General features: G+C 38.0%; 1 protein-coding gene across 3 annotated transcripts in view; it reads left to right on the forward strand.

Annotated features, from left to right (window-relative positions):
• The first annotated feature begins 253 nt into the window (after nucleotides 1-253).
• Rbm25 (RNA binding motif protein 25) overlaps nucleotides 254-14,377 on the forward strand; it is a 43,776-nt gene continuing 29,652 nt past the window's right edge. The window contains exons 1-6 of one of the 3 annotated variants that reach the window (XM_021653658.2): nucleotides 256-393; nucleotides 6,027-6,092; nucleotides 8,805-8,922; nucleotides 9,035-9,155; nucleotides 11,349-11,398; nucleotides 12,813-12,980. In XM_021653658.2, the coding sequence (XP_021509333.1) occupies nucleotides 8,881-8,922; nucleotides 9,035-9,155; nucleotides 11,349-11,398; nucleotides 12,813-12,980 (381 nt within the window). In that variant the 5' untranslated portion in view covers nucleotides 256-393; nucleotides 6,027-6,092; nucleotides 8,805-8,880. Of the gene's footprint in view, nucleotides 394-6,026; nucleotides 6,093-8,804; nucleotides 8,923-9,034; nucleotides 9,156-11,348; nucleotides 11,399-12,812; nucleotides 12,981-14,377 lie in introns of all 3 variants that reach the window. The other 2 variants (XM_021653681.2, XM_021653671.2) reach the window with 2 other exon arrangements.

Here is a 14,377-nt window from a genome sequence, read left to right on the forward strand (position 1 = left end):
GATGGCGTCTCTCAGTCATAAGATTCAATCGGCTCCAATCAAAAATGGCAGGGTGGGTCGTAATTTACAGCCTGAGCCTCTCTAGGCCCACGAGGCGCTCCTTCTCTATGATCACCCTTCTGTGCGTCGTGAGTCAGAGGCGACAGCGGGGACTATCTATGTATGATCTCTATGGTTTTCTCCTGTCCACGCCTCCAGGCGTAGTGCACGCCGGGCAAGAGGAAGACCTCCAGAAGCTCCCCGCGCAGCGCGGCTGTGTTTGCGGCCTATGCGAGTAGGCGCTTCGGAACCAGTCTCTCAGTCCGGCGGCACGCAGAATCCTCGAACCGGTGGAGCCCACTCGTAGCCTGACGCCCAGAGGCCGCGAAGACAGTACCGTTTTCTCAGCGGCGGGTGAGTTCACGCTTCCGAACGCGTGAGGAAAACCGGTCGACCGGGTACCTCGGGTGCGGGAGGAGGAGGAGGAGGAGGAGAAGCCAGGGTGGCTGAGGAGGGCCGAGTGGGGTGGGGGTGAGGGGGGTGGGGTGGGGGAGGGGACGGGCACGAGGCTTGGGGCCTTTCTGCTCCTCCAAAGGCCTCGAAAACCAGTGGGGCCGGGAGCCCGCGGAGGCCGGGCCCTCGTCCTGAGCGTTCCTTCGTGAATTTTTGTCGCCCACTTTCTCTGTTGCTTCACATTCCGTTTGGGAGTGTCGCCTCGGCCCTGACGGGGCTCCGTGTTAGAACCCCGATAGGCCCGGTCGGCCAGGAGGCCGGGTCCCGGAGGCCCTTTTCTCCTCGGGCCTCCCGGTCCACCCCTCGGTGGATTTCCGGGGCCGAGGACTCGAGAGCCTCCGGGCTGCGCCTTTAAACTGGCCTGCGCCCACTCTCCGAGCGAGGTGCTGTGCCACCAACGGATTTCTTCACTCTGGTCGTCTAGTGCCAGCCGCCAAAAGAACGGGCCCCACCCCTCCTTGAATTTAGCGAGTGTCCACTTTTTTTTTTTTTAAAGCACCTTTCCGGCTTGTTGAAGATCGTGATGAGTGTCACCTTCGTGTCCCCCTTCCGTTTGGAAGGATGGGTATAGCTCTAAGTTATGTCCATTCATTCTAGGCAGCACAAGCCTTCGTATTAAAACGTTATTACCGTCCTTTTGTTTTCCGTATTGATTTTTAAGTACGGTTTTTCGAAATGGAGTAGGAAGGTCTTGAAGTTATGTAATAATAGGTTTATATTGACGTGGAAATGACATTTTGATACAGGGCAGAGTAAGGCAGACCAAAAGAAGGGGGGGGAGGAAGATTGTGGTTCTCTTGTATCATAGTGCTTTAGAATTGATTTCGTGTATTAGGGAGCAGGCAGTGTTGTATAAACAGTTTATTGTATTGTCTGTGAGCACCCTCCCCTTACTTCAATTTAAAAATCTCTTGATTTCACAAGTAAGTGAATTTCACAAGAGGATCGCTGTGTACCATTGATTCTTTTAAGCCTGTATATAGAATTAGGAAGGATTGATAGTTGAACGGGGAGTATACACACTACAAATATAATTTTGTGAGACCTTTAATTAAAAAATAATTCCGAAAAGATTCAGAGGTCTCAAAAGGCTTTCCTTTGCTCAGTTTTTGTGACTCAAGCAATGTGCTCCTCGTATTAAGCTTTTTTAAGTCTTGATTTTCTTCATTTGTAAAATGAGAGTTATTGTGATCCACTTCACAGATTGGATTTGGGGACTGAAAAAAATGTATGTAAAATGCTCCCTAAAATATTTGTATAACATGATGGTTTATACTAATGATATTACTTCAGAATTTTCAGAGTCAGAAGTTTGAGAGACTTTTCTTACATTTCTTCCTGTGTGATCAGAGTAGACTTTAGTACTTCAAGTTCCTTTCTTTCTCATTGGTATGTTAGGGAATTGAGACCTTGTGGTAGAGTGAAAGAAAGCCTTTGAATTGGTAATTTCAGGACAGTGTGTGGAACTGTTATCTCCACCCCACTCAGTGTTCCCCCAGAACATATTAGTTTCTTTACCAATGAAGACAGTAACAATTGCACAGCAAGTAAAAAGGATATTGAAGACTTTTGCAGATAGAAGTAACTAAAAATGTTGACATCGGATCATTTTGGGATTACCTTTTCGTTTTTTAATTTGTGTGTGAGGAAGGTGTCACAAAAGTATTTTTTGTTTCGTTAATTTTTTTTTAAATTAATGTGTATGGGTGTTTTGCCTCCCTGTATGTTTGTACACCACGCTTGTAACCGGAGGCCAGAGAAGGATCACCTAAAACTGGAATTAAAAATGGCTGTGAAACACCATATGGCTTCTGGGAATCAAACCCAGGACCTCTGGAAGAGTAGCAAGTGCTAGTAACGTCTGAGCTATCTTTTTCCTTTCTTTTGGTAGGATACCAGAAACTGCAAGGGAAATGTTTTGTTGTCTTGCATTTAGGCATTGTATGTTAATACTTTTGGTTAAATATTTTTATTTTGTGATTATCTTTTTATTGCAGTGTTGAGTCTCTGGATGGAGATAACATACACACTTGTACATGTTAATGATATTAATGTTGAGTAATGACTTCAGAGGTGGTCAGAAATTATTTAGCCACAGAAAAATTTTCAGTTTATTTTCCGTATTTATGTATGAGGAAAATTGTTTTTATAACTTTGGAAAAAAGTTAACGTTAAATTACTAGCATTGTTAAAAGTAATCATTATCTTGAAAAACTGTTCTTTATATTTTTTATTCTTAAAAAAAAGCTTTTTGAGATGTGATCTCTCTAGGCAGCACTGGATGTTCTGAACTTGCTATGTAGACCAAGTTGTCTTCCAACTCACAGATCCTCCTACCTCTGCCTTACAGGTGCTGGGGTTAAAGGTGTGTACCACCATGCCTGGTCTTAAGCATGTTTTGAGAGTTAATGTAGTTACTTATTTGCTGTTTGATGCTGGGAGCAAATCCAGGGCCCTGGACTTAGGCAGGTTCTGTTCCTTTGAGCTACAGCTGTAGACCTTTTTAAAATCTTTGACTTATAACTACCATTCACATTCCTCAAGGAGTTTGATTTCTTTCTAAAAGCCTCTTGAATATCTTTGTACTTTAGGTTTTTTGATACAGGATATCATCAGTAAGTAGCCCAAGCTGGTGTTGTTTTTTTATCTTTTTACTTTGACAAAACAGTACAGTTACCTCTTAACCATCCTAACTCTGAGGTTCCTTAGATGTTAACATTTTTGCCAATTTGCTTTTGTTATTTCTCCTCTCCATAGTTTCCTGTAGACACATCTTACTACTAAGATGCAGGTGTGATGTTTGTATACCCTCAAATAGAGTGTATTTCCTGAAAGCTTAAGGAAATTCCTTTTTTTATCACTTAATAATGTACAGCGATCGCAATCAAGAAATTAACATTGGTACAATATTTGTAATCTTCGGGCCTTAGATCTTAGTAGTTGCCCTAAGTTGATAACTGTTCTTTTAAAAATACTAGTTTTAGAAAGGTCAGTGATTATTCTTCCTTAGTTTGTGGCATTGCTAGTCTGTATGGGTGGTGCTGCTTTTTATTTCAATGAAAGTGAAAATTTCTGAGAAAAAGATCTACTTATCTTTTGGAGATTCAGAACACTTTAGTAGCTCCTTCCCTTTCTCTTGACATCTAATGTTTCTGTGCAGTGTTTCTGTGCAGTGCTGGTGATGGCCTAGACTGGTAGACAAGAGCTCAATGCCTGAGCTATGTCCCAACCTGCTAAAAAGTTTTGCTATTAAAAAAATGTTTCTTTTCAACATTTTCATTTGGGTACAGAACTTTTATTTAAAGGAATGGTTTTTGCAGCATCCAGTTCTGTGTAAATTCAGTTAGTGAAGTGATTTTTCTAAAGTGCAGTCATCAGTCCCTAGTGCTATATAGTCTGTAAGCAGGTTGAGAGACAGTGTTAAATTAATAGTCATTTACATTCATTGTGGAGCTACTAGACTAGTTGTAAAGGTTTATATAGTAATTTAAGATTTCTTTCTTTGCCAGGCGAGATGGTTCATGCCTGTAATCCCAGCACTCCCGGGGAGGTTGAGGCAGTCAGATCTATTGAGTTCAAGGACAGCCTGGTCTACGAAGTGAGTCCAGGACAGCTAAGGCTATAGAGAAAACAAAAATCTCACCATTTCTTAACTAATGCAAATGTTTTCTAGAGAACTTGCAACATAATTGCTGTTTGCTGAGGGGAATCTTTTAGTTCATTCTTTCTGTTTCAGAAATTCGGTGCATAGTGTCCTCCTGAGTGAGCTAATGTGTCACTCACTCCCTGGTGACATTTGTTTTTGTCTGGATAAGTATGCAGTGGGGGATTGCATACCTTTGGTAGTCCCAGAAATAATAAAGAAAGAATGGGCTGAAACGTAGAAAAAAGAGAATAGAGTTGAAGAGTATAAATATATTTTTAGGTCTGTTTTCTTTTTTAGACTAAATACACATATATAAATTATGCATAATATCCATTTTTAATTCCAGTGAGTCTTGACAAATAGAATTGTGTGACCACCATTAAACTAGATAGAGATTGGGAACATTTACATCACAAATGCTTGTTATTTTGGCACAGAAAGCTTCATATTTAACAAATAAAAACACTTTGAACCAGCCTAGTGGTGGTGGTGGCTCTTGCCTTTAATCCCAGCACCTGGGAGGCAGAGACAGGAAGATTGTTTAGGCCAGTCTGATCTACATAGTGAGTTCTAGGACAGCCAGAACTACATAGAAGTGACCCTGTTTTGAAAAACAAAAATCAGCACCCCCAGGCCCCTAAAATAAATAAAATTTACAAAAGCCATTTCTAATAAATAGTATTAAAATAATTTCAGTATAAATAATTGCATCTAATATCTTAACATAACCTTCAGGAAATCCTTTTGGCTATCTTAAAAGTATGTCTAGAACCCAGCAAATTGTTAACTACTACTTTGATCATTCCCACCTACTTTGGGTACAATCCCTTTTTTGTATTACTGTAGTAGTTTTTAATTTTTTGCTTCCATTTTGTTTCCTTCCAGATTTAACAGGGTGACAATGATTATGTTAAGTCAGAAACCTTTCAAAATGTGTTCTGTCTCATTTAAAGTAGCAGTCAAACCTTTACAGTGCACTACAAAGCCCTATCCTCTTTGAACACGTCTCTTCCCCAGTAAATGCTTAGTTTTTATCTGACTCTCAGTGTTGATTATTCTCTAGACATACAGCAGATCCTGCTGGTCTTCCCTCAGAGGCCTGTCTACCTTAGTCTCTGTATTTCCTTTGCTTGGAAGGCTTTTGCCACTAATATAAATAGGGCTTCCTGCCTCAGCCTTGTTCAGATCTTTGTTCAGATCTTTGCCTGATCATTGGAACTTTCTTTTGCATTGTTTTTCTATAAAAGCTACTAACTTCCAATGTCCTTAAAACTTAGAGGAAAATATAATTTATTATTAAATTTAAATTTATTTTAAAAATAAGATCTGGTACACCTTGCTGTGATTGTATTTTCATTTCACATAACAAAGCATAAAGCTGTTGATACTCAATGTTTAAAGTGAACATTTATATTGTCAAAGTCATCAGGAGGTGTTTTTTGGAATTTCTTAAGGAAGGGACCATTATCTTAAAGGGAAAGGGTACTGTTCATAAATGTTGGCCATTGACTATAATATTTTTCACCTTGAAGTCCAGTCCATTTTAAGTTTTGAACAACTTTAAATAAGAGAGGTATTTCATAGGAAAATTAGTAATGTATGCAATAATTACATTGGTAAAACTAAAATGTATTTGGTTAATTAACCTTTAATATTAAAAACTATAAAATATAACTTTAATCCTTAAGAATGTAGCTTTAAAAGTACTGTTTATATCTAATACTGGTGGGAGAGAACTGGCTCTAAAAGTGAATCCATGGCCCAAGTTTATACCATTGTGAAATTAGGCATTGGACTGTTGTTGATAATGTAGTAGCTGTTTAATCAATTTGTCAATTAGTCCTCAGACATTGTTTACTGTTCATTAATTAATTTATTTATTCAACAGGTACTATACCAACTGCCTTCCTAAGAAAGTGCTGAGATAGAGTATTATTATAATACAAGAGCTTCTGTAAGTAGGACAGTAGCCTTCTGTTTTAAAAGACACACCTTCCTGCTCCTTTCCATGCAGAACATTTGTAATACAGATTATTTAAAAACTCATTGGGGAAGGGGAACAAGTGAGAACAGAATGTAATAGCACATGTATGAAGATGCTATAATTGAAACCCATTATTTAATGTAATTTTAAAGGTACTAATTATAAAAAACGACAAAGCAAGCAACATACAGAAATTGAATGCATGTCTTATAAACTTACATATTTCCTTTGTTAGATATACTGACGCTTAAGTTTTTTAAGGCTTTTCTAGCATCTTTTTTGCTAATATAGGAATCAGTCTGACAGTTTTACTTGTGACTAAGAACTGGTTTCTAAAACCAAAGTTTAAGTTTTATAGAGTATTTTTTTAAATTATTATTATTTTGTTATTTATTTTTTAAGACAGAATTTCTCTGCGTTGCCTTGGCTGTCCTGGAACTTACTCTGTAGACCAGGCTGGCCTCAAACTCAGAGAGATCCACCTGCCATGGCCTCCTGAGTGCTGGGATCCACTACCGCTGGCAAAGTATTTTAAAAACTATTTTTAAAGTTACATTTCTATTTACTTATTTTGGGGTATGTGTTCAATGGCACATATATGGGAGTCAGTTCTCTCTTTCGACCGTCTGGGTCCCAGGTATGGAATTTAGGCTGTCAGGCTTGGTTGCAAGTGTCTTTACCTACTGATCCATCTCATCAGCCCTAAGAGACTATTTAAAAAGTCAGAGGAACAGTGTAAAAAGCAGTAATTATGAGCATACAGAAATGTTTCTCTGATAAAAAATTCTTATTAACAGGTAAAAAGATAGTCAACTTTTAGGGATTGGGGAGCCAAACTGAAATAAGGGGTTTAGTTTTTTTTTTTTTGTGTTGTTTTTAACAGATTCTTGTAAGTTAATTGGTTTATTCTAAAACAAGGAAAGGATATATTTAATACACTTAATATAAATATTTACATTAGTTTTGGGGGAATGATTTAGTACTAGAGTTGGATGCAAACAGTGATAATCTGTATTACAGAATGGCTCAGTAGGTAAAGGTGTGCTTGCTGCTATGCCTGACAGCCCAAACTCAGTCCTCAAGACCCAGATGATAGAAGGGGGGGAAAGTTGACTCCTGTGGCTTCTGCTCTGACTTCCATACCTGCCACAAGCATACACAAACACAAATTCACACAAATGAATAAATGGAATTAAATAAAACCCTAAATATTTACAAAGAAAATTAAATATTAAATAAGAATGTTCAGTGTTCTTCAAAGGGTTGAAAAGCTGAGGTGTTTCTGTATTGTAATTTACTGTGTTTTAAAGAACTGATGTGAAGAGATGTCACTGACATTGAAGGAGATATACATACAGGTAACAGTGTAGTATGAGTACATTATAACAAAGCAAAAATTGTTAAATATTTGTACATAAAAAGATATGTAGAAAACAGTAAAGTGGTGGGATATGTTGAGTGAGAGAAAGCACATTTTTAAAATTTTGGCCACTGAAGGGTGAGTTAAAAATAAAACAGGCAGGCATGGTGGTACAGTCTTAAAATCCTAATACTGAAAGGCTGAGAATGTTGGGTTTGAGGCCTGTCTGTCTTAAGACATGCTGAATGTCTTAAGCTGAAAACCAAGTATTTACACTCAACTACGACTAAAATGACATGCTTTTGAGATAGGGTCTTAAGTAGTCCAGGCTGGTCTCAAACCCAACATAGCATTGTTACGTAGAAATCTGGCCTTGAATTGATGGATCTTCCTGCCTTCACCTCCTAACTTTAGAGATTACAGTCATGTGCCACCATTCCTTGCTTGAAAAATATGTTTAACAGCTCTGAGCTTTCTCAGTTACAGAATATGGAATTTAATGCTATAGGTGGAAGAATTTTTGCTAGTGGTTTGGTTTGCTGCTTAGTGAAAACAAAAAAACAAAAAAACATTCTACTGAATTCAAATCTCCAACTTATTTCAGCTTTTTTTTTTTTCTTTTTTGAGACAGTGTCTCACCGTGTAGCCCTGGCAGGCTTGACTATGTAGACAATGTTGTCTTTCCTCTGTCTCCCCAGTGGTGGGATTAAAGATGTGTGCTTCCTTGCCCATCCCAGACCTTGGATTTTTGAGACAAGTCCTAGCATACTCAAGATTCTTCTGCTTCTACCTCTGGGATTGGGATTACAGGCTTGTGCCACCAGGCCTGGCTAGAGGTTTGCTTTAAGAAAAAATGTCTTAAACTGGATATGGTGGTATACACCTGTAATCTCAGTACTTGAAATAATGTTCACAGTTGTCATCAGCTATATAGTACTTAAGGCCAGCTTTGACTACATAAGGTCCTTGTGGCCAAAAAGAAAACTATTATTACAAATTGTGGGCTCTTTTTATCTTAGAGCAGTTACTATGTGACCTGATAGCACTATGCCCTCTTCCCCCTCAGTTTATAACTTAATGACACATTTGTCTTTGAAGAACTAGCTAACACTGAGTCCTCAAATACTGTTAACCTTGTTAGTTTAGTTTTCAGAAAGCTGTTGGGTTAAACATGAATGTATCAAAACACTTACAAAATTAGCTACCCTCCTGGATTCTGAGTTTGTTTTAAAAGATTCATTGTGTTTGGCATTTAATTTTTTGATATTAACTGAACCTCAAAATTTTTTTCTTCCTTTATATGTATTCCCACATGATTGTAGGAGTCTATCCTGAACTTAGTTCGTGTACATTTTGGGAACTTATTTTAGAAAAGATCTAAGTTTTAAAAAATTCTCAATGGACAGACAGAGAAAAGAGGGTCTTTGCCAACTCCTTTGGGTAAGAAAACTTTAGAATTTTGCAGATACTCTAAAAATGAAGGTCAACAATATAGGCATATCAAATTGGAAAGGTTTCAAATAAAACGATCTGTTATTTTTTTTTTCTTTAGACTGGTGCAGTCAGAATGTCTTTTCCCCCTCATTTGAATCGCCCTCCCATGGGAATTCCAGCACTCCCTCCGGGGATCCCACCCCCACAGTTTCCTGGCTTTCCTCCACCTGTACCTCCAGGTAAGTTTGATCACATTTTCTTTTTATAAGCCTGTATCTTTGTCATTGTGATTACCTTTGGAACATGATACATATGTGATTTATTAGTAAAGATACGGTAGGTAGTTTTACTGTGAAAATGGTTGTCTGGTTTTTCTTTTGTGGGGATGGGGTAGGGTTTGACAGGGCTTTTTTGTGTAGTCTGGCTATAACTCGATTTATAGATCAGGCTGGTCTTGAAACCCGCAAAGATCCTCCTGCCTCTGCCTCCTTCGGTCCTAGGATCAAAGGTGTTTGCCACAAAGTCTGATTTTTCTATATGGTTTGAAGATAGTCTGTGCTGCCTAGGTGCACCTCTCAGTTGTCCTTCAGGTTCTTGAGTGCTGGGATTACCACACCTGGTTTGACAGTAGATTTGTATTAGTGGTTGAATATCAGACTCATAAGTATTTAAAGGTGCTGATTTGTATTTATGACTGAGTTTCAGACTCAAGTAGGAAATTCCTTAAAAATTATGAATATTTAAAGGTGTTGTATTTATAAGGTTCCAAAATTTTTAAAATAAAGAAAAGTAATGTTAGCTATTTTGTGGTCTGTTCTTTCTTTTACCCTTTCAACCCCTATCACTAGATAAGAGAGAAAAAAGGATAGAGAGGAAAGGAAAGATCCCTGAATAAAGTCAGGAGCTGGAAAAGGTTCATTGTTAACATTACTTCCTAAGGGGCATTGAGTTCCTTGGGGCAAGTTTGATCTTTGCTGTGAGGTTATCTAATTTCTTCATTGTGCAGGACTACTTAAACTGCAACCAACAATAACCCATCCAGACTCTTGGGGCCTCCAGCATTTGCCTCATGCTAGGAAATCATACTCATCTGCTGTAAAGCAGCCTCATATTCCTGTACCTGGGATTAAAACGTAAACACTCATAACATTTCTGTGCTTATTTTTAAAGAAACTAAAATTCTCACTCCAGTTAGCAGTGAAATTTCCCTGACATGGCTACATATACAACAGCCAGTGTTGTTACTAGTCTGTTACTGCCAAAGGGAAACAAAATGATAGTTGATTTCTCTTTCCAAATATTTTAAAATGCATGCTATAACTGCTTAGAATATGTATAAATATTTTAGACCTTAAAGTATGTATATATTTTAATCTTTTTGTTTTTCTTTTTTGTTTGTTTTTGAGACAGCTGGCTTGGAGCTGTGTAGCCCAGACAAATTTTGAACTCATGGTTATCCTCTTGCCTCAGCCTCACAAGTGATAAGATTACAGGTGATTGTCACCATACCCCAAATTTCACTTCTTAGTTGTTTTTTTTTTTCATTTGTTTTCTCTATGTAGCCTTGGCTGTCCTGGACTCATTTTTTTTTAGACCAGGCTGGCCTTGAACTCACAGAGATCTGCCTGCCTCTGCCTCCCCAAGTGCTGGGATTACAGACCTGCAGTGCACAGCTCCTCCCCCACCTCCCCCCCAACGGGGACAGGAGGTGTGAGGCAGCCTTTCAGGTAGCCTAGGAAGGTCTGGAACTTGCTGTGTAATCAAGCATGGCTGATCTTCCTGCCCTACCTCCTAACTGTGGGGTTGCATATATATGTTCCTCAGCTTGCCTAGCTCTGACTATTTTCTTGTAAGTTCTTTTCTTTGTAGCCTTAACTATCAAACCATAGGGCCTTTTGATTTTTTCCCCCCATTATTACTATTTTGTATGTGCGCCTGTGCATGTGCGCATACATGCATTTATGTGTTATGTGCAAACACAAGGATATGCTGTAGAGATCAAAGGATAGCTAGTAGCAGTTGGCTCTCTCTTTGCACCATGTAGGTTTCAGGGATTGAACTTAGATTGTCAGTTTTGGCAGTAGGTACTTTTTATCTACTGAACTATCTCTCCAGCTCCCTCTGTTGGTGCCAGATTTTTTTTTTTTTTACTGGAACCCAGGTCTCCTGTTTGGGCTACTATGGCTGCCAAGTGATCTCTGGGAATCCTCTTGTCTATATATTGTCCCTGTTATTAGAAAATGAAAATCTCAATATCATGTCCTCTTGTTGGGGTTATAAGCACTGTTTCTGAGCCTTTCATTTCATGTGAATGCTGTGCATTGAACTCATCTTTACACTTGTGAAACAAATACCTTAGTGGGTTGAGACATCTCCAGCCCTGTAATTCCTTTTTAATTGTATTCTTAAAATATGGTATTTTGCCCTTTTAGGGACACCAATGATTCCTGTACCAATGAGTATTATGGCTCCTGCTCCAACTGTAAGTATAATTTTTCTTTTTCTTTTTTTTTTTTTTTTTTGAGATAGGCTCTCATCTTCTCTCCCTGGCTAGCCTTGGATTTACTTTGTAGCCAAGGATGACTTCGGAATTTGATGCCTGTTTATAGGAAGTACTCTGCCAAGTTGAGTACACTATCTCAGCCCTGTAAATAAATACAAAGGGAACATTAAGATTTAGGATAAGGCTAAGACTTTTTGAAATGTAAAACTTTGGTAAGCTTAGATAACTTAAAAAGTGTATATGCATGTAGGTGTTGTCCTTGTCAGTTGCATGCAGTGTTTTTGGAGGCTAGAAGGTGTTGGTTCCCCTGGAACTAGCATTAAAGGTGGTTTTGAGCCACCTAATGTAGTTTTGAACTGAATGTGGGTCCTCTGTAAGAGCAGTGTATTATTTATTTTTCTATTGCTATAACAAAATACCAGGTGGTTGATAAGGAAGTCTTGACTTGGGCTTAATGTTCTAGAGGGACTACAGCCCATAATGCAGGAAATCATGACCCAGTGTGGAAATGATGACAGAAAAAAGAACACAGCTCAATTCTGAAACTACAAGCAGAAAGGAGAGTGAACTCAAAAGGTTAGGAATCTTAACTCTCAAAGCCCACCTTCAGTGACATACGTCACTAAACCTCCCAAATAGTTGGGCTATTTATTTTTTTGTTTAATTGCTTTTGTCTTTTTGGGACAGTGTGTCACTTTTTAGTTGTGGCTGGCCTGGAATTCACTCTAAACCAGGTTCACCTTGAATGCAGTAGAGATCCACAAGCATCTTGTCTCCCTAGGATTAAAGGTGTGAACCACCTTACCTGGCCAAGTTGGGCTACTTTGGAAGCCTCCAAATGACACTCTCCTTTGTATTGCAGAATAAGGAAAGGTGGAGTTGGGCTTTGGAGCAACTCTCCCAGTTCCCAGTTTACTTTGTGCCTACTTAGTTTGTAATGAAGTCACTGTAAAGTACATAGATTTCTTCTCCTGTGTGTGGGAGTTACAAGTTTAAAGTGAAAATAAGTTAATAACACCAAGAACTTTATAAAAAGCAAAAGTGTTGCAGTGCTTAATTTCCATATTGTGCTACAAGATTTACACGAATAATGAATTTGCTTAGTAAAATTTACTTAGTAAAATTGTGATGTAATTACTAGCTGTTTTGAATAATCTCAAATGTTTTGTGTTTTGAAGATTTAAAAACTCAAATGAAAGCTTGACATTTTTGTTTTCTTTTTAAAAGTAATTAACAATTGAAATTCATTTGTGAAGAATAAATTTGCATTAATGAAACATACTACATGCTTTAGGGTCTTTAATGGTATGCTCTGTATTTATACTTTAAAGCTGGTATTTTTAGCATAATGTCATAATTGCCAGATAATTTTTTTTTCCTTTTTTTATTATAGGTTCTAGTACCTACAGTGTCCATGGTTGGGAAGCATTTGGGAGCAAGAAAGGATCATCCAGGCTTAAAATTAAAAGAAAATGATGAAAATTGTGGTCCTACTACTACAGTTTTTGTTGGGAACATTTCTGAGAAGGCTTCAGACATGCTTATACGACAGCTCTTAGCTGTAAGTTAAACTGTTTATTTTCTGTTTTTTTAAACCGTTAAAATTTCAGACTTAATCACTGAATAGCTTTTTTTGCTTTTGTTTGTTTTGTTTTGGTGACAGGATCTCAAGTCCAGGCTGGCCTCAAACTTGGGAATTTCTCCCTCCCAGATGGTTGAGACTAAAGCCTGTGCCACATGCTTTACTTCTCCATTACTTTTTTTCTTGACATTTTTATAAAAAAATTAAAAGTCTGTAGAAAAGAGCAGTGCAGTGAGCACATCAGTGCTCTTTGACTGTGATTCATCAGTGAACGTATCAAATTTGTCTCTTAAATATGCATATTTTGGAGCTGAAGAGATGGCTCAGAGGTTAAGAGTGCTGTCTGCTCTTCCAGAGATCATGAGTTCAATTCCCAGCAACCCATGGTGGCTCACAACCATCTATAAGGAGATCGTCTTTTGTCCTCTTCTGGTGTGCAGGTGTACATGCAGACAACATTGCATACATATTAAATAAATAAATATTTAAAAATATATGAATATTTTATACCTCCTAAATATTTATGGATGAGTTGTGATATACTCACTTTTGATTGCAAAATATTTTTTAAATAGATTTGTTTATTATGTATACACTATTCTGCTTGCATGTACACCTGCACACCAGAAGAGGGCAGCAGATCTCATTATAGATGGTTGTGAGCCACCATATGGTTGTTGGGAATTGAATTCAGGACCTCTGGAAGTAGCCAGTGCTCTTAACCTCTGAGCCATCTCTCCAGCCCCAAAATAATTATTTTTGAGAGCAAATTGACATTGTCCTTACACATAATCATAATGCTGCATTTAAAACCTGTCACACACGTTTTTGTGGTCAGCCTTCTCAATAATGCCTATAATAGCTGCTTTTTGTTTCTACTTTATGATGTAAGTAATGAACTCACATCTCATTTAATAACATGCCTCTTTTAATTAATTAGTTAATTAATTTAGCTCATTTCCCTGGTATAAGTCTAGATCTTTCTGAAACATTTCTCAGAGCTTGAACTTTATTATTTACATAAATTCATAGTACACATTTCTTTTTTACACCCAAGTGTTTCATGGTGTGTCTATTCCCATTTTTAGTGATACTGAATTACTTGAAGTGATTAAAAAAAAAACTCACCATAATAAGAGTACATTTTCCTTATTAGCAATCTGTGGTTTGATATGTTGTGATTTTATGAGTACTTAGTAAAGAGTAGATTAACTTTTCTTCCTTAGACAGGGTTTCTCTTTGGAGCCCTGGTTGTCCTAGAACAAACCAAGCTGATTCTGAATTCAGAGATCTGCTTGTATGTGCCTCCTTAGTGCTGTGATTATAGGCCTTCGTCACTACTGCCAGCTAAGGCTTTATGCTTTTTTTAAAGCAGT

Source organism: Meriones unguiculatus, chromosome 7 (assembly GCF_030254825.1).
Source record: "Meriones unguiculatus strain TT.TT164.6M chromosome 7, Bangor_MerUng_6.1, whole genome shotgun sequence".
Classification (NCBI taxonomy): Eukaryota; Metazoa; Chordata; class Mammalia; order Rodentia; family Muridae; genus Meriones; species Meriones unguiculatus.